This window comes from Oreochromis niloticus, linkage group LG3 (genome assembly GCF_001858045.2).
Source record: "Oreochromis niloticus isolate F11D_XX linkage group LG3, O_niloticus_UMD_NMBU, whole genome shotgun sequence".
Lineage (NCBI taxonomy): Eukaryota > Metazoa > Chordata > Actinopteri > Cichliformes > Cichlidae > Oreochromis > Oreochromis niloticus.
The window spans coordinates 10,483,195-10,508,810 of NC_031967.2; the positions used below are offsets into that span (position 1 = coordinate 10,483,195).

The following is a 25,616-nucleotide window of genomic DNA, read 5'->3' on the forward strand; positions in this document are numbered from 1 at the left end:
CTTTTTTTTTTGGCATTTCATCTCTTTTCTCTTAGTCAAAAATCAAAAATATCCCCTAACAAAAAGGTAGTATCATGGTTTACCTACATTTACATACTTGGTCACAAAAATGCATGAAAAATTGATTTGACTGATCAAGTATATGCAGATATAGTCACTGTCACTAAACATTATTTTTGGGACCATCTTGCCGTTGTTTTAACAGCCCATTCGGCATGCAAAAAAGCAAAACCTGTAGCATCAATTTTTCATTAAGTAGTATAGCTGAAGGCAGAAGAGTTCAGCAACAGGCGGGTTCCGGTTTCATCCGCAGTTCACTGCTTTGTGCTCAAAATTGTTCATCTGGGGAAAACAAATATGACATTTACCTGATTTTAACATGAACAGAGAGCATGAGTTTCTGCACTACGGCGTTTGTTGGTGGTTATAATCCAATAAGTCAACAGTGCCTCTCAGAGGTAATGCTTTGCTACTGCAGACCTACATGCAACGCGATTGTGAGGGACACTGGGAATAGTCTCATTCCTCCAAATAGAAACAGGATGAAGTGAATGCCCTCATAGTCCAAATGCGCAGTATGACCCACCCCCTATGCAGCGCGACAGATAAAACCTTCAGTATCTATGCCTGCAACAGGGAGAGACCTGTTTTACAGGTATGAGCAGTATTTTTGTCACACTGGTCTTACTCCGTGCATGAAATCATTCAAGCTTACTTAGTTTGAATCAGTGTTTTCAAGGTGGCATGGTTAGCATGCCTCCTGGTCAGGCTCCTGCTCCAGCTAGCACATGCTAGTCACACGGCAGTTGTCGGAACAGTTCCTGAGTCAAACAGTGAAATCAAAGCAGACCACGCAAAACTATTATTCAACATTTATAGTTCAAAATAGGCACAATTTATCTATCTGCTGCTTATATTGAACAGAAAAGACAAATATAAGACCATGAAAGGCCTAAAGAAAGAAACAACATGCCCTTATTAGATTAGATATTAAAAGACAGTTGGATCTGTTAAGGGACAAAATGATTATTTGCATCTTTACTGAGGGAAAACAACCATTCTTTAGCAACATTTAATGTACTTTTTATATGTTGCCATGATTCTCAAAATCTGATTTATTCATGTGAATACTGCAATTATGTCACATGTACTCATTTTAAACAGGTAATTAGAAGATAGATCTCAGTTTAATTTATTAAAAAATGAGCGATTTATTCCAAATAGCACAAAGGTGTTGATACTGTTTCCACTTTTACTACTTACCTGTAGTAAAACCACATTTATTTTGAATTGATTGACGGATTGTGGACAGCTGTAGTTACAGACTTGGTAACACTGTCGGCTGAAGCAGTGAAGCCACCCTTTCAAAATGTAGCGAAGAAGAGAAGGAATCTTACTCACTTAAATTAAAATCATATTTATTAACAAAAGATTGTGCAAAATGTAAATCACTGATACACTTATACATTATTGTGCTCAAGAAGAGCACAATGTAAAGTAAAGACAAGAAGAAGAAGAGATGCATTAATCCAATAAGTTAACAGCTATGTTCAGTTTCTGTATATGTAGATTTTGTGAGTCACAAGTTTTTCAAAACAAAGGCAACTAAAGATCCAGTTTGTGCTGTAGTGTGTACCTCGGGCGTGTGGGTCTGTATGTTTGTGCCATGTTGTTTCATTTCCACCTGGATGTGGTTGTATTTGAGAATGCCACGGTCCAAATGTCCGTATGTGCATGTATCTGTGAAACTGTTTATCTGTACCTTTCGTCAGTATGCCTTTGTGTGACATGCCAGTGTATGCCACGACCCTGAGCTCCATTGTGTTCCATCTTTCCTCATATATTGTACATTGTGCATCCATACACAGATGTGCATCTAGTGGTCCTGTGCATTTGCAGGTGTGTGAGTGTGAGAGGGTGAGGAGTGCCTTTCGACCAACATCTCAGCGTGCTTCAGGTACTGCGCCGTCCTTCGCATCACAGACTCCCTGCGTACTGGATCCGTGTCTCCTGCATGGACACAGTGATAAAAATGATTAGTGTATAATATTGTACATGTGGAGGGTTTATCTGAAAAGCGTAACAGAACAGAGGAGACTGACAAAGACAACAAAAGGGACATATTATGCTCATTCTTAACTTCACATTCTTGGACTCAACTAGAATATATAAAAATAATCCTTATTTATTTGTTTGAGACAAGCTATCACAGCTTCCCAACCTCTCCTTTTAATACAGCTTTCTTCTGATTGGCTACCCCTCATAAACAAAAGGCAGAACTCTGTGTCTGAGGTGTCCATAACAGGGACATCCACTCTGATGGACATTACACAGAGCTAAGGGTCGGAAACAGAGTGTTTACAGCAGTCTCAAATCTGAGACTATGAATCTATACATGCACTGACCTCATTATCTGAAACAGTGTCCACATTTAATACGACCATCTACCATTATATCGATGTTTATATGACAGATAGCATGAAAAAGCATAATACAAATCATTATCAGTGTTTTACAATATACTGAAGATTAGGAAAAGAAAAATAACCCTGGCAGCAGTGGGATTCGAACCCACGCCCCCGAAGAGACTGGAGCCTTAATCCAGCGCCTTAGACCACTCGGCCATGCTACCCTGTTAAAAAAAGACCAACCCACTGTCAGAAGGGTAATGGGTTAGCAGAGTTTAGCCTCCTGACATCTTGATGCATTCTCAATCATCCAGGTTGAATCTGTTCATCTGGACGTAGCGTTTTCAGTGGGAGAAACGTTTCGTCACTCATCCAATTGACTTCTTCAGTCTCAGCTGATGGCAGGTTTCCACAATCTTCTAAAAAGTACATTTGCATATTGACTGAAACCAGCACCACTGGAAGAACAATGGGCTGGGAGGTCAGTTCCTTGCTTGTTAATATGCAAATTCTCATGACCATTGACCAACAACCACTGATCAAAGACCACTAATCAATGGCCATGAGTACCATTCACAGAGAGTTGGGGAATGGCTGCAATCACAGCATTGTAAGATGGTGACAGATGTACCCAGATGACTCTGCGCTCAAACCAGCGTTCCTCCCTGTCCAGGATGTGTACATCCTCATCATTGAAAGAGTGTCCACTGGCCTGTAGGTGTAAATAGACTGCAGAGTCCTGGCCTGACGAGGTAGCTCTTCTGTGTTGTGCCATCCGCTTTGCCAGAGGTTGTTTGGTTTCCCCATGTATAAATCCTGGCAATCCTCCTGGCACTTAACAGCGTACACTATGTTACTCTGTTTGTGTCGGCAGACCCGATCCTTGGGGTGGACCAATTTTTGGCCCAGCGTGTTTTGGGCTTTAAAACCCACAGAGACGCGGTGTTTAGAAAAAATGCGTCTCAACTGCTCCGATACTCCTGACACATAGGGGATCCTGACCACTCCTGACCACTCGACCACACTACCACAAACTTCCCTTTAAGAAATTTCTCAGCACTCAGATCATCAGCCATGATAAAAAAAAAAAAAATAGTACAGCAGCTTTTAATTTAACAAAGGCTAAAATCCAAAATAGGCAGAACTCAGGTCTCACAAACTAACCACCACTTTGCAAAAAGGAGCAACTCTAAACACGGTTCTTCTTATGAAGCTACTGAACTGCATTTTCCACACCTGAAAAGGTTTAAGTGGCAGTGGTGGGATTTGAACCCACGCCTCCGAAGAGACTGGAGCCTTAATCCAGCGCCTTAGACCGCTCGGCCACACTACCTGCACATCAGGCATCAGGACACACTAGTGTGGGTGGACATGCTGAAAGTTGATTCTGGTCCTTTAGACATAGGGGACTGTCCCCCTATCACATGAGCCAAGGTGTGAAAATGGGTGTAAGTCACAATCCAAGCTCCTTAGACGAAGAGTAGAACTGTTGCAACATTTCCCTTTGGCCATAAACAAACGCACAATTCCCCATAGACAACTGATGTCAGAACTTACTTGCCAGTAACACAACAACTTACAGCAAAATAACAGGTAAAGCAGGAGAGTAAAGTTGTTAACGGCGCATTTATCGGCATGGTAGCAGCACATCAGACAAAGTGCTTGAATATGGTCGGTGAGGCGTCACAGCTGTAAACCTAACCGCACAATTTATTTTTCATTTGGACATGGTGCACCGTCTGGCATTCTGCAGGTTTTGCAGTTGACAAAGTGATTTCATGGTCTATCGCCATAGCAACAAAGCTGTTTTAATAATTGATGCAGAAATAGACATGACAGAGAGCATTCGAGTAAAATGCTCCATGTGAAAAAAATAAAAGGTTTTTGTTGAACTCAGAATGTTCACAGCAGATTAGTAATTCTAATTTTCCACCACTGCGACAACCACCTAGTATTTCACCCGTCTCCTCAGCTCCTTCATCAGTATTTTTAGCTCTTACAGGAGTATCTCTTCAACTATATTCTTCCCACCTCTCTTTCTCTTTCTCCACCCACCCACTGATTCTTTTGTACACCAAGGGCTCACCTTGTACTCCAGTGATCAGAATATCCACTGCCATCCTGTACCCACAAATGGCAGAACTAATTTCTCCCTCCTTCTCCCTCTCCATGGCAGCTGTCAGCTCCTTGGCAGCTTGGTTTAAGTAACCCCCGTCCTCTCCGTCCACACTGTTTGATGGTAGTGAGAGCAACTCCGAGTGGTCGGTGGAAGAATTGGATCTATCTGTAAATCAAAGAAAAAGAGATATTGTAGTAGTAGTGATATTGTCTTTAGTTAACTATGTCTTATGTTTTATTTGTTAGGTTTTAAAAAGTCACTATCTAAAATAAATCACTGGATGTGATGTTTTTAACCGGAAACAGCAGTTAAGGTCTGCTGATATGTTTCATTTTTGGGACTGTTAATTAAACAAAACAGCCAATGTGAATGTACTGCCTAGGCCTGTGTTTAAACTGTAATGACACTCTGAACTACTTCCTGACCACTTAGAGACCAAATGTAAATAAACATTTGGAAGATGCCTCTGGATCCTTCACCTAGAAGATTAACTCAAGAACTGCAACATTTAATGGTCTTCAAAAAATGCTTTTTTTTTATTGTACTTCTATTTATTTTTATTATTGTTATTATTACTTATTATAACCAAAAAAGCCAGGTGAAGGAAGACTGTTATTATATTTGACAGCACTGGCTCACCTCCTAATAGCAGCTCCAACATAAATGTATAGACATTTACACTAGTATATGTTATCAGGAAGCCTCAAAAAACACTGATCACAGACATCTTCTTATCCACTGACACAGTAAGTAAAAGCGTTAATGGATAAGACACATATTCGGGAAGACTAAAATCAGCTTTATATGATTACATTCACATTTATTTTGGCATCACCTTGTTTATAGCAGGGATCGAAAACAGCCAAGTCATTATCAGACAGTGGAGGAGGAACTTCTTCCTTTGGGGATGGGAGTCCTTCAGCCACAGAGTCAAACAGTGAGTCGAATTCTTCCTGGGTCTCTTTTGATTCGGGGTCCGTGAATGGAGATGGGACTGGAGGGAAAACACGGACCACAAAAGTGAGAACAACAATAAGAATAAAAGAATTAAATAAGGACATAACAGACCATCACACATTGTGAGATTTCTACCTCGGTCATCCAGCTCTGTGTCGCTAAGCTCCTCTTGCTCTTCTTCTGTTGGAGATCCTCCGATCTCACTGTAGGCTTCAGCTGCCACTTCTGGTTCTCCCACTTCTAAGCTCAGGTTATTGCCCAGATCCTGGGGCAAGGTGGGAGCCTCCCTGCCCTCCTCTTCCTCAGCAGGCTCACAGTCTGATGCCCTACGCTTGGGGAGGGGGATGAGAGGAGGAGGCAGAGACCCCGCAGAAGAGAGAGGTGTGGCATCCAGAGGCCTTGTTACCTCACCACCCTGAGTAAGGGAAGGGATAGTGTGGCAGCGTTAGAGAAAATGGGGTCTGGTAATAAAATGAACGTTGACCTGGCATACGTTTTTTTTTTTCTGTCGTTTAATGTTTGCTAAGATTTGAGTAATGGTTGATTTTGATTGTAAGAGTGCCTCTCTGAGTGTGTCTTACTCTGAAGAACTCCTTCAGCTGTGGGCTGTTATACAGAGCAGGAATGCTGGTAGTAAACTGAAGCATGGCCTCTGCTGCTTTTCTCCTTTCCTCTATCACAGCCCCATCAAACCTTCCTAAAATTACAAGAGACAAAAGGGAAGTGTTACAGTTTCTTTTTCACTTCTGAAGCTGCCGTTAGCATTAAGTAATCGCCATTTGTCGAGGTTAAAACTGCTGCCACTGCCAAACAGTCTGACTTCATATTAAGCAGGGCATGAAAAGTTGAATGAACTCATGAATCATTACTGTTTATAGGTACGGCTCAACTGATTTGCTGTGGTTGCAGTTTGATTTTAGTAACCACTGAAAAATGAAGCCACTTCAGCTCTTTGTGTACTATAACTCTGCTCTTCTCTTCAGCTGGCTGACGGACCAACATGAGCATGAGGAACAGCGGACCGCAGACCGAGTTACCTGACACTGTCTCCATCGACAACAAAACTCTCTGCAGGGAGTCGCACCATTCCCGGAATATGCTCCTCCATTTGCTGAACCATATTTACACTTGAGTTTTTATACACAATACAAAGTTTCGCAAGAAGATCAACCCTAAACATGATGCTTCTAATTAAAACATAAAGAGGTGTGTCTTAAACTTCCCACTGCCAAATGAAAAGTTTTACTTGGCAGTGGTGGGATTCGAACCCACGCCCCCGAAGAGACTGGAGCCTTAATCCAGCGCCTTAGACCGCTCGGCCACACTACCTGCTGAAAGACTATGACTCACTGTCCTAACTCATTTTACCTTTCTCAGAATACATTTGAAGAGAGGGCTGTACTCCACAGTTCTGACATGCTATCTGTGAAATTAACTTTGATTGGTCGATGTTGCTGTACACATCATAACAAAAGGTCCACAGAGATTTCAGGCTTTCATCATTGCCACACTACCACAAAACTGCCCACCTCCCATTCAGACTTTTCTCATCAGCATGATCTGATAAAAAATACAGCACAGGCGCTTTTCATTTTCAACACTCATGCAAATAGACTGCAGGAGGAAGGCAAAGGATCTCTAGAGAACACATACACACACTCCCCTCGAATGCATCTGATTATAGCAAATTTAGAAAAAAAAGCTCATTTTTGGACAAGTCTGGTCAAATATTTTGAACAGTTCTCAGGTAATTATTCTGTCAGGAAGGGTCACATTAAAACAAATGGAGCTACCTGCTGCAAATAACAAGATTTTAAAAGACTACTACATGCTGGCAGTGATGGGATTCGAACCCACGCCCCCGGAGAGACTGGAGCCTTAATCCAGCGCCTTAGACCGCTCGGCCACACTACCCGCTCGAAGGCTATGACTCACTGTAAAAAGATCAAAGGTAAAGGTCGATTGCTTGATCGTCAATGTTGCTGTACACGACAGTGAACTGCCCACCTCCCATTCAGACTTTTCTCATCACGAAGTTCATCAGCGTGACCTGATAAAAAAATACAGCACAGCTGCTTTTCATTTTCAACACTCATGCAAATAGACTGCAGGAGGAAGGCAGAGGATCTACAGAGAACACATAAACACGCTCCCCTCGAATTATTATTATTATAGCAAATGCACATTTTTGGACAAGTCTGATCCAATACTTTTGAACACACGATTTCTCTGATAATTAGTCTCATGAGTTACTTCAAAATATTTAAATAGAGACACAAAACCCTCTGGGGTTCTGTCAGGAAGGGTCAGATTAAAACAAATGGAGCTACCTGCTGTAAATAATGAAATTTTAAAAGAGCACTGTATGCTGGCAGTGGTGGGATTTGAACCCACGCCTCCGAAGAGACTGGAGCCTTAATCCAGCGGCTTAGACCGCTCGGCCACACTACCACAAGACAACTCTCAGTTCATAAGCAAAAACATACAACACAGCTCACGACAGGCAAAACTCACAAACCAAAGCTCTGCAAAAAGACCGACGCTAAACATGTCACTTCTTATAAAGACAAGTAAATCTGAGAGGAAATGTCACAAGAATTGTGATGAAAGTCTGAAAACAGGAATGAAAGCAATAATTGCATAAAAGGCTCCACAGGAATGTAAAGCATAACACAATCTTTACTCATGTACCAAAAAGTTGTGCTCGGGGAAAAGGTGGAAACTCCTCCTGTCTTCTGAACAGGTTCCTGTGCGTGTAGGCCAACTCCCCATGGAGCTTCTTCAGCTCTGAGAACCTCCTCCACACAACCACCTCCTTCACATCTTCTGGGTGACGCTTGGACACAAACTGCAGATGACAGAATAAAGTAAATGTCGCTTAACTGGCTGCATGTTTAACAATGAGACACAGCAGATTTGCTTTGTGGTAACACTGCAGAGGCCACGATTTAAATTATAAATTTAAGAGAGACCAATGAGTGCTTGAACAAAGCTTATGAAGACATGATCCTCTTTGACTTTATAGGCATGCCTCTGTAGTCATGAGGGTGCTCATGAACTGGATCACAAGTTCTCTCTGTTTCATTTGACTGCTCATTGTGCACCACTGCCTCAAATAAAAGGCCCGTTGTATAGTTATTTGTTTATTTATATGAGCTAGCTGCGGGTCGTCTGTCACTCTGTTAGAAATGCACACTATTTATAATAATACCAAGTCACTTACTTTTAAGCTAACACCTTTGTGCTACGCATTTAAATTTAAAATATGTTTTGGCAAGTAATAAGCAAAACAGCTAACCACGTAGTTATTAAGCATGATTACACCCGGCTCTACGATAGGTTTCAATTAATGACGCTGTAGCTAAGGAGAGATAAACAGTGTAAACTCACCCTCGCCGTTACTTTGTATTCGGTGTGGCCCTTCTCGTGTGTGCGTGGGTCGGTAACGGAGAAGAACCGATAATAGTCTTCTTTGAGTTTCCGTGACATGTTTGCTCTCGTTAATAAAAGAAAAACGGCGTTGTTGTTTTAGCGGCAAGAAACGCGAACAGTCAAAGGCTCTGTTGTGATTCTTTCGCCCCTCCTCTCCGTGGATGTATTCATTTCCTGGTTGGTGACGTGTACGAATGCGTGATTACGTAGGAGAGACGAGACGTCAAACTATTCAGTTTAATGTTAAAAAAATTATTTCCTCCACTAGGTATATGAAAATAAAATTTTACATTAAATTTTTTTTTTTTTTAAATGAGTCCATAGTTTTTACATGCGTTTTTCTTTCTTTCTTTTTTATATAAATTAAATCTAAGAAGCTACTATGGATGGACCCAATCCCAACTGTCTTAGGACAAGAGGCACTGTGGACTGTGGTAGGAAGCCGGAGCATCCAGGGAGACCCCACGCAAATACGAGGAAAACATCTAAAGGTTAAAACTGGAATAGTAAGATGAAATTATATATTAAAACTATATATAGATGTAAAAATTTATATAACAATAATTATATGAATATATGAAGATAACAGTCAGGACTGGGTCAACTGTATCCATATCCACTGTAACCATAATGTTACTCACTTTACCTTTCTCTGATTTTAATATTGTTGTTGATCGGTCACGGTTTATTAGTCACATTGTCACAAACAGTCATAAAAATTCCCTCTAACTTGTATTAAACATGTAATTATGAGGGAAATACTCCAGGGGGTGCTCTAATGTTTCGTAGTTTTCAACACAGCATAGACACTCAATTTAAACATTTTAAATTAAGATACTCATTTTTATTTTTATGACTTGTTGTGTTTTTCCTCATATAAACCCCCAAAAACTGTGTTTGTGCTGCTAAAAGGAAACAGATTCTGCATCAAAGATGGCGCTAAAACAAAAAAGGCACATAAAAGTGTTGTACATACCCTTTTTGAGACAATAGAACAAAGTGAACAACAACAGACGTTACTGAGGAAGCTCCAGCTGTGCATATTGTCTAACATCCCCTAACACTGTATTCCCAAGCTTTTATCTGTTTCCCATAGGCTATAAATGTAATGATCAGAGGCATGTTCAGTTGATATATCTGATTCACCTATTTACAGCAACACAAAGGCTTTGAAATTGTCAAAATATCCTGAAGATCCTTATATTCAATGGTCCAAAGCCTTCCTCTCAAAGCTTTGAACAGGATTCTGAGTTTAGGCTGAAGCTCAAAGGTCAGTTGTCATCTTTATTGGTCTCTCTGGCAAATTACCAGCTAAATTATAAGAAAATGTTTAGCATACCAAAATGACGTAAATGTTTAATTGGGAGTTACTTGCCAGACTCGTTTGGAATTGACAATGACAGACTAAGAAACTAAGCTCAGCAAACAGCCTGTAGTCATGCTGCAATGTCCTATTCAGGTCCATATGGAGTACCTGTATGTGTTTAACCTGTGTTTGGGTGGAAGGAGTCAAAATAGCAGAGGATGGTTTCGATCCATCGACCTCTGGGTTATGGGCCCAGCACGCTTCCGCTGCGCCACTCTGCTCACACAGGAGGAGCTGTCGCAAAGCCCTTCACATGGCTCAGCTGTTTTGCATTCTTATCACAAAAAGGGGGCCTTCTTATATAATTTGCAACCACTGTTTCCTGCTGACAGGAGGAGGTGGGTAGTTATATAGAGAGGGGCTCAACAGAGGGGAGAGGGTTTAGAGAACCGGGCAGAAAAATGCTGTAATGGTAGAGAAGGTGATGGGAATACAGGGGAGACAGGAAAAGTCAAACTAAAACAGGCATTCTTTTAAATATGTCAAGTATATTTTTCAAACAGCTTAAAAGCAGAAGTCGTGTGTACGTACAGTATTGTGTGCTCTGTAATTTCTGCAGTGTGTGAGGTGTATTATTGTAGATCGTTTATATATATATATATATATTTTTCTTAATGGTGCATTTTTAAGGAGAACTGACTAATTAGCTCCATTCATGCAAAATTAAAGAGAGGGAGGCTTTCCAAACCGAACAGGCTCCTCTTTGTCTGTGAGAGGAAACTAGGTCATTCGTTCTCATTGTCACAGGAAGAAGCAGGAGGCGCTGCTTTATGGGCAGAAAAACAATCAGAAGAAGAGAGCGTACAAGCAGAAAAGTTACGAAATGTACAGTCGGCAAGACACGGCACACGTGTGGGATCAGATCCCCGCTGTGGGACAATATATTAGTTACATAACTGAGAGCGCTAACGTTAAACAATATGGCTCAAAGTCCACGTGCGTATATTATGATTAATTGCATGTTTCGCTCTGTAAGTAATTCTCTTTATCACCAGTGCAGCACAGTCATTGGTGGATTCTTCCTTTCCCCTCTATCCATGACACAAAATGTAGCCACGCATGTTCTGTTGGCTGTAGATCCAAAAGACAAACATGCTCATGTTTGTTGAAGAGGTGAACAAATCAATCTGTGAATACACCTTTGCACTTTTTAGATGAGATTAAAGCAGCATTTCCCCGAACTTCATTCGTTCGGTGTGAACTCTGAATGCGAGAGCTCATTGCAGGGAACTTGCAACAATGAGATGAAAGCGTAAGCTCTCGGCCAGACTGGTCTGAACTGGTCTGAACTGCTGATTATTTTCCTTTTTTTTCTCTCCTCCCAAGCACATGCTGTCTTACAAAATAAACTCTCTCACAGGGATCAGACCATTCTTGGTGTAGCCATATGTGTGCGCGCGTGTGTGTGCGTGAATGACTGCATTCAGTGAGATGATCACTCGAGCCCTGACTGACTGACACTAATCTAAACTTTAAAAATCTAAGCAAAAAGCTTTCACACAGTACTTCTAATCAGCTCCTAATTTGCCCTACTTTGATCTTGTTACACAATCAGTTACTATGGTAATGTGAACTGTGACCTTGAACCACAGGTGGAGCGTAATGCACAGTAATCCCTGTGTGTTCTTCCCCCGTCCACTGAGAAAACAGAAAAAACCAAACTATTCAGCAACTTTGGCCTTCTTTCCTCTCTGTTATTATGCTGTGGGGGTCTGTGTGCTGGCTTATAGACTCCAGCAGAACGTCCCCTCCTCCTCTGCCAAAGGCATAAACAAAGAAGACAAGTCTAGGAGTGAATTAGTCCCTCCGTGTCCTCGGAGAACTTGTTGTGATGGTGGCTGATGGGTTTTTTTTTACTTCTTTTTTTATTGCCAAGTTGGGATTGATTCGGTTTTCCGAGGATTCAAATGCTGCTTGGATTTTGACCAATTTATCCTGTAAACTCTGTTTAAGCAGAACTGAAAACCTCACAGGGCTGAGACAACATGTGCGAAAAGGACACTAACGGTCTTTCCGTCGCTCTAGGCTTTGCTTCCATTAATACCCCGAGCTGTGCTCCGCTCCAAATTTTTGTTCCAACATATTCCTCACCCTCAGCTCAAAAACATGTTTACACATCCCTGCCCTCTCTCTGCCTGTCTGCTCTTTCCCCTCATTCCTAGTTCTCCTCCCTCCTCCAGTCGCCTGTTTCCTGATCTACTCACTCCTCCTCCCAGTTCTGCTGTTTTTACAGAAAAACAGAGCATATTCCGTTACTTCTTGTTATATCCTCAATGCTTCCCAGCTGGAAAGCACAGTTTGTCCACATCAGCCAATGCTCAGCAGCTCTGTTACAACCTGACTCTGCTACTTACGCACACATGATCAACAGGCTGAGATAAAAACAGAAACAGATGGCGTGTGTTTGACTTTGGTGAAATAGGAGAAGCGAGCACGAGTGCGCGTGTTTGGAGAGGCTATAACAACGTTATCGTCGTCATGTAGATATGCAGCTGCCAAACACTGGTTATAAAGTTAGATTTGATTCTTGGGCATATTTAAATAGTCAGCAGAAGACATTTAGAAAGGTTTTAAAATTAGTGACATCAGGTAGCAAAAGCCTGGCACAATGACTAAGCTGAACAACAGCAGAGTATAAATAGATTTAATGTCACACATCTTAAATTAGACACCCCTCCCTACCACTACCTAAGATTTGACCGAGATATATCCACATAGAGAAGAACATGTACCAGTGGTGAAGTCTGAAAATGAAATAAACAGGCACTACACTGTTTCTGGAAGACAAAAATTAGTCCCTGAAGACAAATATGGCATATAAGAAGATCATGGTCTAATCTATAAGACAAAAATCTTCTGTGGGACTTTGATTAAGTATATCTTTCTTTTCGTTTTCACTCATATTCAATCAGTTTTTTAATGCCGATCATAAAGGCTTTCCACTTCCCAACAGATAGCCGCCACTCTAGTTTATCTTTTGCCTGATTGTATATATACTCCGAAGTGGCCTCTTGAACAGGACACAGAGTTCACTGAACTCAAATGATCTCCACAGTCACCAGATCTAAATCCAACAGAGCTCCTTTTGGATGTGGTGGAAAGAGAAACGTATCATGCACGTGCAGCTGACAAATCTGCAGCAACTGAGTGATGCTATCATGTCAATATGGAGCAAAATCTCTGAGGAAAGTTTCTGGCGCCTTGCTGAATCTCTATTACAAAAAATTAATGCAGCTCTGAAAAGGGGGTCCCAACCCAAAACTAGCCAGGTGTACATAAATGCTTCCTAGTAAAGGTTGCAGTACTGTTACAGGACTCTGAAAGCCCAAGCTGTTAGAGTCAGTGGACTATATTGGATGTATCACTACAAAATAAACTGATTAAGTGGTCAGATAAAAAAAAAAAAGTTTGAAATTAAGTGCCATAACATGTCACATCTGTGAACACAACAAGCACAGAACAAGCGTACACATGCAGGGGTTAAGTTACAGCAGAGTGGTGGAGCGTGTTTCTGCAGTTACCTGTCACTGCAGAAAGTTGTTTTCTTGCCCTGCTTAGCAGAGACAGAGAGAAACAGCACCAGGGTCGTGTAAAGGGCAAAAACACTGTGCAGACATGGAGGAGTAGAGAGCAACAAACAGCCTGAGAAGACACAGATAACACATCTATATCACAGACAGCCAGCAAGGTTCTTTGTTATGGTTGCACTGTAAGAGCAGAGGGAGAATTGCAAACTGTAAAATCAAAGTTTGCACCATTGCACTACATGAAACACACACGAGTATGATTCATTTATGCAAACATTTACGGCAACTATAAATCCAAGCATTCTGCCTTCATTCTGTCTAACTTCTATGTCATGATAAATCACATCAGTGTACGGCAAACTGGACAATTAGGGTGAAAAACATGCCCCCCACACACATACTTATTTAATGTGCGCTCTTCCTAGAAGTCTACTGTTACTTCTAGGAAGTAAATTCTGTAGCTTTGTTTGTAACTTCTCTTACTGTAACTTGATGAAGGTCAACAACAGCTGGAGAAAGATTTAGAGCCCAAACTTGGACAGCAGGATGTTGGTTTTTAGATTGGCTGCGCCCAAATATTGTCTCCAACAGAGATATACATTGTTAGTGTTGGCATGAAATAATCTGTCATCGGCATGAGTGTGATCAGCTTTAACCCAGAATCGACACAGAAAATAAAGTCACAGCAGCATGAACCTGACATTTTCAAACAGGGCCCAACAACATATTTTATACCTTTACAAGGAAAAGATGCTCAGTTTTAATCTGTTGATCAGCTCCCAGGAGAAGCATTGCAAGTACAATTCAACTCAAATTTTGTTGTTTCGGTACTATAGACTCAGCGTGATCACAGGAGACTAAATGGTCAGCTGTTTATGCTTAAACACTGCAAACAAGGTAAAAAAACAAACCAAGAAGGCGACAGAAAGGTCCTCAGGCGTGAAATTAGATCAGTGAAACACAGAGTGGCAATCTCAACTGATCAGAAGAAGACAGCTAGATAATCACATTACCAATCATCTTGCCTGTGAAGCAAACTGCATTATCTTCAGTTTGCATAATAACTGATATGTGAACTTGTAAACAGCATTTTGTAGAGCGTTTCATTTACACCATTAAGAAGGAACAGAACAAAGTTTTCTTAGTTTGGAGCATGGCGTTCAGTTTGTTTATTAGTTTGTTTCTTAGGATTTTTCTTGGAAGAAAGAGAGACAGCAAGCGAAGGAGGGGAGGGAGGGAGGAGAGAGATAGAGAGAGGGAGGGATTATCGGCTCCCCCAGTAGGCGGAGAAACCAGGGCGGGTACAAATATGCGCTCTGATCCTCTCTACACGCTTAGTAGAGAACAAGGAATAACCGGCTGTAAACTAAGAGCCAAACCGGGACTATACATTGTATTTTACAGGTAATTTGATTTACTTCATCAACTTTTCTGCCACTCTGTAAATTCAGACCTGCCGTGTTATCGCCGGGAGTAGTCTTCAGCTCACAGCCGGATAAACTGCCTCGTGTACAAGCACGTGACGTTAGGGACGGGTTTGATTTCATCATCTTATAGGAAGATGGAATTATACAATATCACACAGTTTTTGGAGTTGTTATTGCTACCGGGTCGATTTTAACTTTATTGGGTTCGGTGAAGGTTTCACAGACATTTACGATGTACTTGTTTGAAGAGCTTTTATTTAATGACTGTTGAAGCGAACTAGAACAAACCGGTCAACTACTAAACTTCCGGTTTACACCACTTTAATCTTAAAGCCATGTGTGTATTATATTAGTTATATTAAACTGTCAGAGAGCTACTTGTTTTGTTTTTTGTTCTTGTTGTTGTTACTAACAAATGTTCACTGTCGTTTAGTCGTGACATTTGTTTAAATCGTTTTCTTAAGTCTGTTTGCTATTGCTATGCACTTATTTTGAAGGGTAGCTGCAATATTTCCGTAACTCGAGGCTGACCACGTGAAGTAAGAAGTTGTAATTGTTTCATCAGACACCGGTGGAACATATGAGCATCTCAAGAATGGGTTTTCCGTTTATTTGAAATATATATATATATATATATATATATATATATATATATATATTAGGGAACAGCACCGCCACTCCTGTTTAATTCCTACATTAAAAACTGGGCTAGCTTAATGAATCTAGTCGTTGCCTGTATGTCCTGTGTAGGGGGGGATGTGTTACATAAGGGTAGACAAAAGGCGAGGGGATGAGACTTGGCCGGTACTGCCTTAAAAAAAACAAACAAAAAAAACCAAATCCCTCTACTCCTTTTGGTGGTCTTGTGTTTTTTTTTTTTTGGGGGGGGGGGGTTAGCTCTTGGGTGTTAGCCAATGAAAGTGCTTTTGCAGATAAAAGTTATTAATTCATAATTTTCCTTTGTGCTCCACCTCCAGTTAAACCATGAATAAAGACACAGAGATCGACATGAAAGAAGTGGAGCTCAATGAGCTCGACCCAGAGAAGCAGCCCATGACGGGGGACGGTCAGGCTCCAGGCGGGGAGAAAAATGGCAGCGTCAAGCTGAAAGTTCCCGATGATGAGGTTACCTTCACCGGGCTGTCCAAAGAGGAGCTGATGAAGGTTGCTGGCACTCCAGGGTAAGAGCTGCAGCTAAGAGCTGTCTTCCTCTGTGGGCGTTAAAATCAGTGGACACTTTTACATTATTATTTTCGTTTTTCTTCCACAGATGGGTGAGGACCCGCTGGGTTCTTCTTGTCCTCTTTTGGTTGGGCTGGATTGGTATGCTTGCTGGAGCCATTGTAATCATAGTCCAGGCTCCTCGCTGCAAGTCTATCCCTGAGATGAACTGGTGGAATGAAGGGCCTCTCTACCAGATCACTGACCTTGAAGCGTTCTCTGAAGGATTGAAAGGTAGACTTTTTTTTTTTTTTTTTTTTTTTGGGAGAGCTTATGAAGAAACTTACTTTTGTTCTTGCATTTAAATTTTTTTTTTTTTTTTTTTTTTATTGCGCTGCCATGTTTATTCCCAAGATAAGAGTTGGAGCTTGCACTATAAAGTGCCCCAGTCTGAAATTGGGTAACATGCTCTGACTTACATGGATAAAGTCTTGTGACAGTCTCTTGGCTTTCATTAGTTCTCTGTGGCCTGTGTCAGCTGGCTAGATATCAAATTGCTGACTATGCTGCCACAGTGTGACTAAAGGTCTTAAGACCATTTTAAAAAAATGAAGACGTCATCTGTTTCGTATCTCTATTCAGATACAGCCAAGTTGAGCAACTCTGGAATATATCAAGATGTCGTGATCTGTACATATCAAAAAAATGTTTACTACAGGCTTTTTTAAAGACAGGAAGGAAGAACAGTGCTTACTACTGTTCATAAAGTGAACTGGTGGGGAGCACTTGGTTTTAACAGGCTTTGGGTGGAATTCCAAAAACTCCACGTGACTCAGTTTTGTTCTCTTTATCAAAGCCACCCTTGTGCTCAGGCTTCACATGGCCAGCAGAGGGAGAGGCTGGGATCCTTCACATGGTCTTGCCAGCACTGCGGCGCTACAGTCTTAACTATCAACATGTCTGTCTGTCCTCTGTCCCTAACCTGCTCACACCCTTCTGCTTCTCACACCCTTGTTTTTCTGCCTTATGTGAAATTCACACTGACCCAGCATTTCATTTACTACCTTTTTTTTTTTTTTTTTTTCTTTTAGGTGTTGAAGGAAAGTTGGATGACATTAATCAGCTAAAGGTGAAAAGCCTGGTTATCGGACCTCTTCATATTGTCTACGCCAACGAGAAGATGACTCTGGACCTTCAAAAAATTAGTCCAGTGTTTGGAAATGCTGAAGATCTCGATAGCTTGTTGAAGGCGGCCCACAAAAAGAGTACGTAATTTTCTGATTTCAGATCAGTTACTTGCTAAATCGCTCACACTAAAAGAGTAACTGGTGCTCTGTTCTTTCATTAAGAGTGGTTTCTACTTATTGCTGGATTCTGTACTCTTGAGGACCAGATGTGAGCAAACATTTGCTTTGCTGTTTCTTTCAGGCATTTCTGTGGTGCTTGACCTGACTCCAAACTACGAAGGAAATCCTGTGTGGTTTGACGAAAAAGACCGTAAAGAAATAATGGAAAAAGTCAAGGTAAGCACACAGATTTAATATTTAATTATTTGCAGTAATAAGGCATATTAAGCAACATCACTGTCTTTACATGTGATAAACAAATGGCACATTTTTGACTTTTGGCCCCATGGACAGATGATTAAATTGGACATTATATACTGTGGTGTGGATTCGGGTCTTGCTGCCACTGTAGTTAACTTGAATCTGTTCTCTTCCAGGCTGCAGCCGAATACTGGCTGGAAAAGGGTGTTGATGGCATCAAGATATCTGACCTTGGCATTGCCTCCACCAGTCCTGATTGGGCCAAACTGCGGATGGCTGTCCAGGGAAATGGCACTGATGACACCAAGAAGAGGTTAGTGTGGCTGCTATGTTGTGACCTGTGATTCAGCACAAGTAAACAATGCATGCCACTACACAGGGTATTTTATTTTAGATTCTTAACTTTAGCTAATATCCAGACATATGATAACAAAGTTGTAGGGCTGATCTGTCCTGGAAAGGTAATTTTAAAAGCATCAGTAAAATCAGGTACAGGATACGGTCTTCTGAGAGAACATGGACATGAAATGCAGTCCCATCAACATTCAAGGAAGTGTTTCAAGATGTATAAGAAGTGCAAGTTCTTCACTGACCTGATCCTATTCTCTTTTTTTAGGGCTCTGATGGGTGTGGTCAACAGTATTTCAGCTAATGAGGTGTCTCAGCTAGTCAATGTCTCTGGTGTCGATCTAATCTTGTCCGACCTGCTCAGTAGAAACACGGGAGGTAGGCTGCTACTGTTTGCATAGTAGTGATGATTGTCAGTGGCAATAATCCTAAGTAAATGTCAAAAAGGTGCTTTGTAGATGATTATGGTACCTGAATATCCACAGGTAAAGAGCGCATTAGGGACCTGGAGACCCTCCACTCTGAGCAGAGAAAAATAGGCTGGGGTCTCGGTGCTGCTCAGAAGGACCATCTGTCTAAACGGGCAACGACTCGGGGCCTGATTCGTCTCTACCAGCTTCTGCTCTTCACCTTGCCTGGAACCCCTGTGTTTACCTACGGAGATGAAATTGGCCTTCAGGCAAATCAGATGAGCAACAAAACAAACCAGACCAGAGAAGCTCCGAAGATGGTTTGGAATGTAGAGAAGGAAGAAACTGACGGTGCTAAGGTAAGTGTGGGTGTGTTCAGTCTGTCACTGATCAAGCGTTCATTTGCTTTAAGTGCAGTAAAACATTTTCTTGAATTTCATTTACAGTCTAACCATACTGGATACGCTGAAATAAGGAAGTGGTTCAGATCCCTCAGTGACCTGCGAGGCAAAGAGCGCTCCCTCCTGCACGGCGACTACTACAGTCTCTACAGCTCTGCCACGTCTCTCTCTTTCCTTCGTGTGTGGGATCAGAGCGAGAGATACATAACAGCTGTAAACTGGGGAGATGGTCCCGAGCTGCTGAAATTAAATCTGGCACCTACAGGCAAGTTGCAGTTCAACGGAAATGTCTACTGACGACATCTATTAACTCTGCTATTTATTTTAAACTTGATGATCTTTGTTTGTGCAGAGGGGGTAGAGCTACCAGAAACGGCCAAGGTGACGCTGTCAACTGGCCAAGAATTTGAGGTGGACTCGACTGTAAACCTGGAAGACCTCACGCTCAAAGCTGGACAAGCACTGCTTCTGCAGTTCCCCTACACGGGCTAAAGATGGCGCCAAAGGATAGGAAAGCTGCATAATGATTAGCGTTGCGCTTATTAAAATCTACCAAATGTAGTTTCTGAATACATTCTTAAGGATTAAAACTGCATTAAGTAGATACATTTCAGTCTGACAGAACATAAATTTAGTGGGTTAAATGAAACATGCAGTTTTAAAATGTTTAAAACATTAGCTAGTGCAATAACACTACATTGTTCAAATGTGTGAAAGACATTCCATTCCTGGTTCTTTGGGCATTTTTCTTATTAAAAGTTGTGCTGTTTAAGGTTTTTAGAAACCTTAAATTTTCCTTTTTAGTGACTTTATGAATTTTGGGAGAGAGTTTTCGTAACTCGCACAGAAAAAAGAAGTGAAGTTTGGACGCATGATGTTCGAGTCTGTCAAGTGAAAAGAATAAACTGTGTTCTGTACTCAACCGCATATTCGTGTTTGTGTGCAAGACGTCTTTAAGAGTTGTGTTTACGCTGATAATATCACATAAGATATTTACGGTCTTTATGCAGGAGATAATATCAAATGAGACGTTCATTGTTTTTACTGCATTACAGGTATATACAGTGGCTTGCAAAAGTATTCGGCCCCCTTGAACTTTCCCACATTTTGTCACATTACAGCCACAAACATGAATCAATTTCACTGGAATTCCACGTGAAAGACCAATACAAAGTGGTGTACACGTGAGAAGTGGAACGAAAATCATACATGATTCCAAACATTTTTTACAAATAACTGAAAAGTGGGGTGTGCGTAATTATTCAGCCCCCTGAGTCAATACTTTGTAGAACCACCTTTTGCTGCAATTACAGCTGCCAGTCTTTTAGGGTCTGTCTCTACCAGCTTTGCACATCTACAGACTGAAATTCTTGCCCATTCTTCTTTGCAAAACAGCTCCAGCTCAGCTTGTGAACAGCAGTTTTCAGATCTTGCCACAGATTCTCGATTGGATTTAGATCTGGACTTTGACTGGGCCATTCTAACACATGGATATGTTTTGTTTTAAACCGTTCCATTGTTGCCCTGGCTTTGTTTAGGGTCGTTGTCCTGCTGGAAGGTGAACCTCCGCCCCAGTCTCAAGTCTCTTGCAGACTCCAAGAGGTTTTCTTCCAAGATTGCCCTGTATTTGGCTCCATCCATCTTCCCATCAACTCTGACCAGCTTCCCTGTCCCTGCTGAAGGGAAGCACCCCCAGAGCATGATGCTGCCACCACCATATTTGACAGTGGGGATGGTGTGTTCAGAGTGATGTGCAGTGTTAGTTTTCCACCACACATAGCGTTTTGCATTTTGGCCAAAAAGTTCCATTTTGGTCTCATCTGACCAGAGCACCTTCTTCCACATGTTTGCTGTGTCCCCCACATGGCTTGTGGCAAACTGCAAACGGGACTTCTTATGGTTTTCTGTTAACAATGGCTTTCTTCTTGCCACTCTTCCATAAAGGCCAACTTTGTGCAGTGCACGACTAATAGTTGTCCTATGGACAGATTCCCCCACCTGAGTTGTAGATCTCTGCAGCTCGTCCAGAGTCACCATGGGCCTCTTGGCTGCATTTCTGATCAGCGCTCTCCTTTTTTGGCCTGTGAGTTTAGGTGGACGGCCTTGTCTTGGTAGGTTTACAGTTGTGCCATACTCCTTCCATTTCTGAATGATCGCTTGAACAGTGCTCCGTGGGATGTTCAAGGCTTGGGAAATCTTTTTGTAGCCTAAGCCTGCTTTAAATTTCTCAATAACTTTATCCCTGACCTGTCTGGTGTGTTCTTTGGACTTCATGGTGTTGTTGCTCCCAATATTCTCTTAGACAACCTCTGAGGCCGTCACAGAGCAGCTGTATTTGTACTGACATTAGATTACACACAGGTGCACTCTATTTAGTCATCACCTGGGTGTAATGTTTTTCAGCTAAAAAGAAACATGATATGACTCCTGCCTAACGATATAAGAGTAACTAAAGGTTAAATGCAGCTAATATGTCCTGTTTTAAGCCAGGAACTTACACCTTCGCTCTGTTGCGTCTCAGCCACCATCGCTCTGGCAGCAACAGCGCTACAGCGATAGTAGGGGAGAGCCGAGCTGGAACAAACCATTTTGGGGGGGGGTTATCTATATTTTTGTTGTTAAAATGTTATGTCTCAACCAAGTACTGTACGGTTTTTATATTTTTAGCAATGTGTCACACAGACAGCAAACATTGTCCAAAAAAAGTAAGAAATCTTCGGGGGTGCTTCAGCCCATTTTGGGGGTGCTGAAGCACCCCCAAAATGGGCTAAAATCGCCCCTGCCTGGGTGTAAGGTTTTTCAGCTAGAAAGAAACATGGTCCGACTCCTACCTAACTATATAAAGAGTAACTGAAGGTGAAATGCAGCTAATATGTCCTGTTTTAAGACAGGCACTTACACCTCCGCTCTGCTGCGTCTCAGCCAAGTCGCTCTGGCAGCAACGGCGCTAGAGCCAGAGCAGGGGAGAGGCGAGCTGGAACAAACCATTTTGGGAGGGGGGGGGTTATCTATACTTTTGTTGTTAAAATGTTACGTCTCAACCAAGCACTGAATGCTTTTTATATTTTTAGTAGTGTGTCACACAAACAGCAAATATTGTCAAAAAAGTAAGAAATCTTCGGGGGTGCTTTGATTCATTTTGGGAGTGCTGAAGCACCCCCAAAAATGGGCTAAAATCGCCCCTGGCGGCAGTGTTGCCAACTTAGCGACTTTGTCGCTATATTTAGCGAGTTTTCAGACCTCTTAGCGACTTTTTTTCTAAAAAGCGACTAGCGACAAATCTGGCGACTTTTTCTGGTATTATTGGAGACTTATTTATGACGACTTTTTGACGTGAAAACGCGTATCGCTCTTACTCTCAACAAGCAGCGGTGCTGCCGTGGGCACCTCACCCGTGCCAAAGCACTCACAGGCGGAGGATAGTCCTCCCCCAGCTGCTATCAGGGCAGGAGATGTTCACATCTATGCCTCCAAACGGCAAATGAATCGCGCATGAGCGAAGCCGCTGCTGCCGCACTGACTGTACCGCAGTCAGTTCTTCTTTTACTGTTATGTTGTTTTGTGGATCACAAGGTTTAAAACTACTTATAAACACACTCACACACACAAAGTAACTCCACCAGAGTGCCAATTTCGGGTCACTTTTGCCGGTCCAAACCCGGATAAAGGAGCAGGGTTGGAATTGTGATATTAAAAAACAATAATTACTAAAAGAAATTTAATTTGTAGTTCTAAATAAATTATAACTGCATTTAGGACGTTTTTTACTCACTTTATGTCTCTTCCACGATGTTATTTCTCTCTCCAACAACGTAGGTAGGTTACAATTACATTAGCGTGACCAATTATGCAAATTAGGCGATGACGTCATTTAGCGACTTCTAGCGACTTTTAGGACAACCAATAGCGATTTTCCTTACTGAGGAGTTGGCAACACTGCCTGGCGGAGGCCCAGTCGTTCCCACCCCTTGGCCAAATGGACACCGACAACTTGGTGAAGAGGATATCGGCGGAGGTGCTGAAGGCTGTGGAGGCCTCCTTTGAGAAGAAGACTGACCCGGTTCTGAAAAGACTGGAAACATGCACAGCTAATATTTCTGCATTGGATGTGAAAATGAAGGAGGCAGAGACACGCATATCAACGCAGGAAGATATTACAGCGGGCCATGGCGCCAAGATTTCCAAAGTGGAGCTTAAGCTGGAGGCAGCTTTGGATAAGATCGATGACTTGGAGAACAGGAGCCAATGGTGTAACATACGTATTATTGGGCTACCTGAAGGCAGTGAAAGCACCAACCCCGTGTCTTTTTTCAAAACGTGGTTACCGGATTTCGTGGATGTGAGTTTCAAGGGCGGCGCTGTTAAAATTGACTGCTTCCAACGGGTGCTTGCACGCCTCCCTTCCAATGCCCAGCAGCCCTGCGCAGTCATCATAAAACTCCACAACTTCCAGGATAAAGCACAGATCATGCAAGCGGCCAGGAGGAAGCAGTCTTTATTTCATAACGGCATTCCTATTATGATATTCGAGGACTTCTCCGCCGCTGTCCTGAAGAAACGCCAGGGATTCTACCACGTCAAACAACGCCTCAGGGAGATGGATATCCCCTTCGCTATGATGTACCCGGCTGTCCTTAGGATCAAGCTCAATGGCCAGGAGAAATCTTTTAGAACCCCAGAAGCGGTCTCAGCTTACCTGGATAACGTGCCTCAAGGTGGGGCACCACGCTTATCCTCAGTGGCTCCAGCAGACTGTTGATTTGCGCTCCAATCCCATACGTGAGGTATTCGCCAATTTCTCGTCTCCTCCTTTTTTTCTTTCTTTTTAATCCAAAACACTTTTAGATACTTGTAACGAACTTGATTTGGTTGACACCTGGCGGACTCTTGACCCTAACGATAAAGAATTTACTTTGTCTTGTGGTGTTCATAGAACAAGTAGAAGAATTGATCTCGTTTTCACTCCCAAACAATCACTGGGAAACATTTTGAGTTGTAATGTAATGAATGATGCTCATAGTGAGTAAAAAGTAAACTGAGTGCATTTTTTGGACAGAGATTCACTTTTAATGTGTATGTATAATATAATACAGATACATAAAAAATACACTCCAAAAATAGAAGAGTCCTTGAAATGTACAAAATATTATTAAAAAATGGAGACACCTTGGCCTATGGTACAATGTATACAATGTATGAAAAGATCTTTACTGCAGATACTACTATGGCTCTGCAGATTTTTTTTTATTTTAACCAATGTCACCTCACCTTGAGGTTGGCAAATCTGTCTATCACATTTTGGTGGTCAACTCTCTCAAGCATCTCTTTCTCAACTGGCACCAGGTGCTGGAGTCTGCTAAAATTAGTTTGTTTTTTTCTTTGCCAGTTTAACAGTTTCAGTTTTGCCTGTCACTGTTCCCTGTCTGTTTTCTTACCTGGTTCTTCCTGACCTTGTACTTTCTCCTCACGTTCTCCTCTTTCCTCCCTCCCTCTTTGGACTGACAATCACACACAAATAGATTGTATTCAATTAGATCAAAAAAAAAAAACTATTAAGATCACTAATAAAAAAGTCCTCTCTCAGTGTACTTTCAACCAAAAGGCAAATAACCAAACCACATGTACATCTAATAAAAGATATAAATATTGAAACACTGATCCAACATTATCCTTTATTAATGGATCATTTGATCTTACACCTTTACCTGAATGTGGCTCTTTTTTTGAAAAAAACTTCCTCATATCCATTATGAACCTGGCTGTCACATTTTGAACAACACCATGGGAATTTCGGATTTTACACAGGTGGGTGGATGTTGCACTCTGGAAATGGAATGAAGATGAGTGTTATGAACCCTCTGTGGTCCACGGACACGCTGCACCTCCAAATCACATGACTATTTTAAGCTGCAGCCACACAGCCCACATTGAAAGTTCGGACTTCAAAGTTTTAAAATTTTAAATACAGGGCAGTAAATCCAGAGTTATGATAATATATATAAGCCATTTTTTCTAAATACTGTCATCACGTTTGTGTGTGTGTGTGTGTGTGTGTGTTTTAAGCGTTTTCTAAGGACAGCGCGAAAACAGTAAAGAAAGGGGGAAAAAGGCACCTCTTTCCTATCAGTGGAAAAATGTACCATGTCGACCAATTTTTTTTAAAAAAAGTCAACACGTGGGATTTGGTTGTTTAGGAAGAGGGGAGAGTTTTGGGAGTGACGATAACGGCAGCGAGACAGAGCGAGCGAGTGAGAGAGAGAGTGTTTTTAGATGTGGGAGATTTGTAACGTTTAGTGTGGAGTGTATACTTAGTGTGTTGTGTTGTCTTGTGTAGTTCTGTTGTGTAGTCGTTTTGTTTTGTGTCAGTGAGGGCACTAATGAATGTCACTAAGGCACATTTGCAATGTAAACACTGTCACTAAGTAGAAAACCAGCGGAATGATACACCTCCTGCTGTCAGGCCTGCAGGTTAGTCCCTGTGCTGTTCTCCTCTGTCTTTTGGTGGACAAACTT

The 25,616-nt window shown here is 41.8% G+C and overlaps 2 protein-coding genes and 6 non-coding genes across 8 annotated transcripts; 1 reads left to right on the forward strand and 7 right to left on the reverse strand.

Moving 5' to 3' along the window:
• Positions 1–1,401: 1,401 nt before the first annotated feature.
• Positions 1,402–9,110, reverse strand: snx15 (sorting nexin 15). The gene is made up of 7 exons (XM_003452394.4): positions 8,875–9,110; positions 8,176–8,332; positions 6,066–6,181; positions 5,620–5,899; positions 5,363–5,521; positions 4,495–4,692; positions 1,402–2,010 (listed from the first exon to the last, which is right to left on the reverse strand). The coding sequence occupies exons 1-7, from the start codon at positions 8,971–8,973 to the stop codon at positions 1,877–1,879; spliced, it is 1,143 nt and encodes a 380-aa protein (XP_003452442.1). The 5' UTR covers positions 8,974–9,110; the 3' UTR covers positions 1,402–1,876.
• Positions 2,551–2,632, reverse strand: trnal-aag (transfer RNA leucine (anticodon AAG)). Its single transcript has one exon. It is a non-coding gene; the product is annotated as a tRNA-Leu (tRNA).
• Positions 3,660–3,741, reverse strand: trnal-aag (transfer RNA leucine (anticodon AAG)). Its single transcript has one exon. It is a non-coding gene; the product is annotated as a tRNA-Leu (tRNA).
• trnal-aag (transfer RNA leucine (anticodon AAG)) lies at positions 6,732–6,813 on the reverse strand. The gene has a single exon. It is a non-coding gene; the product is annotated as a tRNA-Leu (tRNA).
• Positions 7,317–7,398, reverse strand: trnal-aag (transfer RNA leucine (anticodon AAG)). The gene has a single exon. It is a non-coding gene; the product is annotated as a tRNA-Leu (tRNA).
• Positions 7,854–7,935, reverse strand: trnal-aag (transfer RNA leucine (anticodon AAG)). The gene has a single exon. It is a non-coding gene; the product is annotated as a tRNA-Leu (tRNA).
• Positions 9,111–10,431: 1,321 nt separating the features above from the next.
• trnam-cau (transfer RNA methionine (anticodon CAU)) lies at positions 10,432–10,503 on the reverse strand. Its single transcript has one exon. It is a non-coding gene; the product is annotated as a tRNA-Met (tRNA).
• Positions 10,504–15,061: 4,558 nt separating this feature from the next.
• On the forward strand, positions 15,062–20,025 carry slc3a2a (solute carrier family 3 member 2a). Its single transcript, XM_019348171.2, has 10 exons — positions 15,062–15,213; positions 16,214–16,417; positions 16,507–16,691; positions 17,489–17,662; positions 17,826–17,920; positions 18,121–18,257; positions 18,561–18,670; positions 18,778–19,061; positions 19,149–19,368; positions 19,456–20,025. The coding sequence occupies exons 2-10, from the start codon at positions 16,221–16,223 to the stop codon at positions 19,593–19,595; spliced, it is 1,542 nt and encodes a 513-aa protein (XP_019203716.1). The 5' UTR covers positions 15,062–15,213; positions 16,214–16,220; the 3' UTR covers positions 19,596–20,025.
• Positions 20,026–25,616: the final 5,591 nt, after the last annotated feature.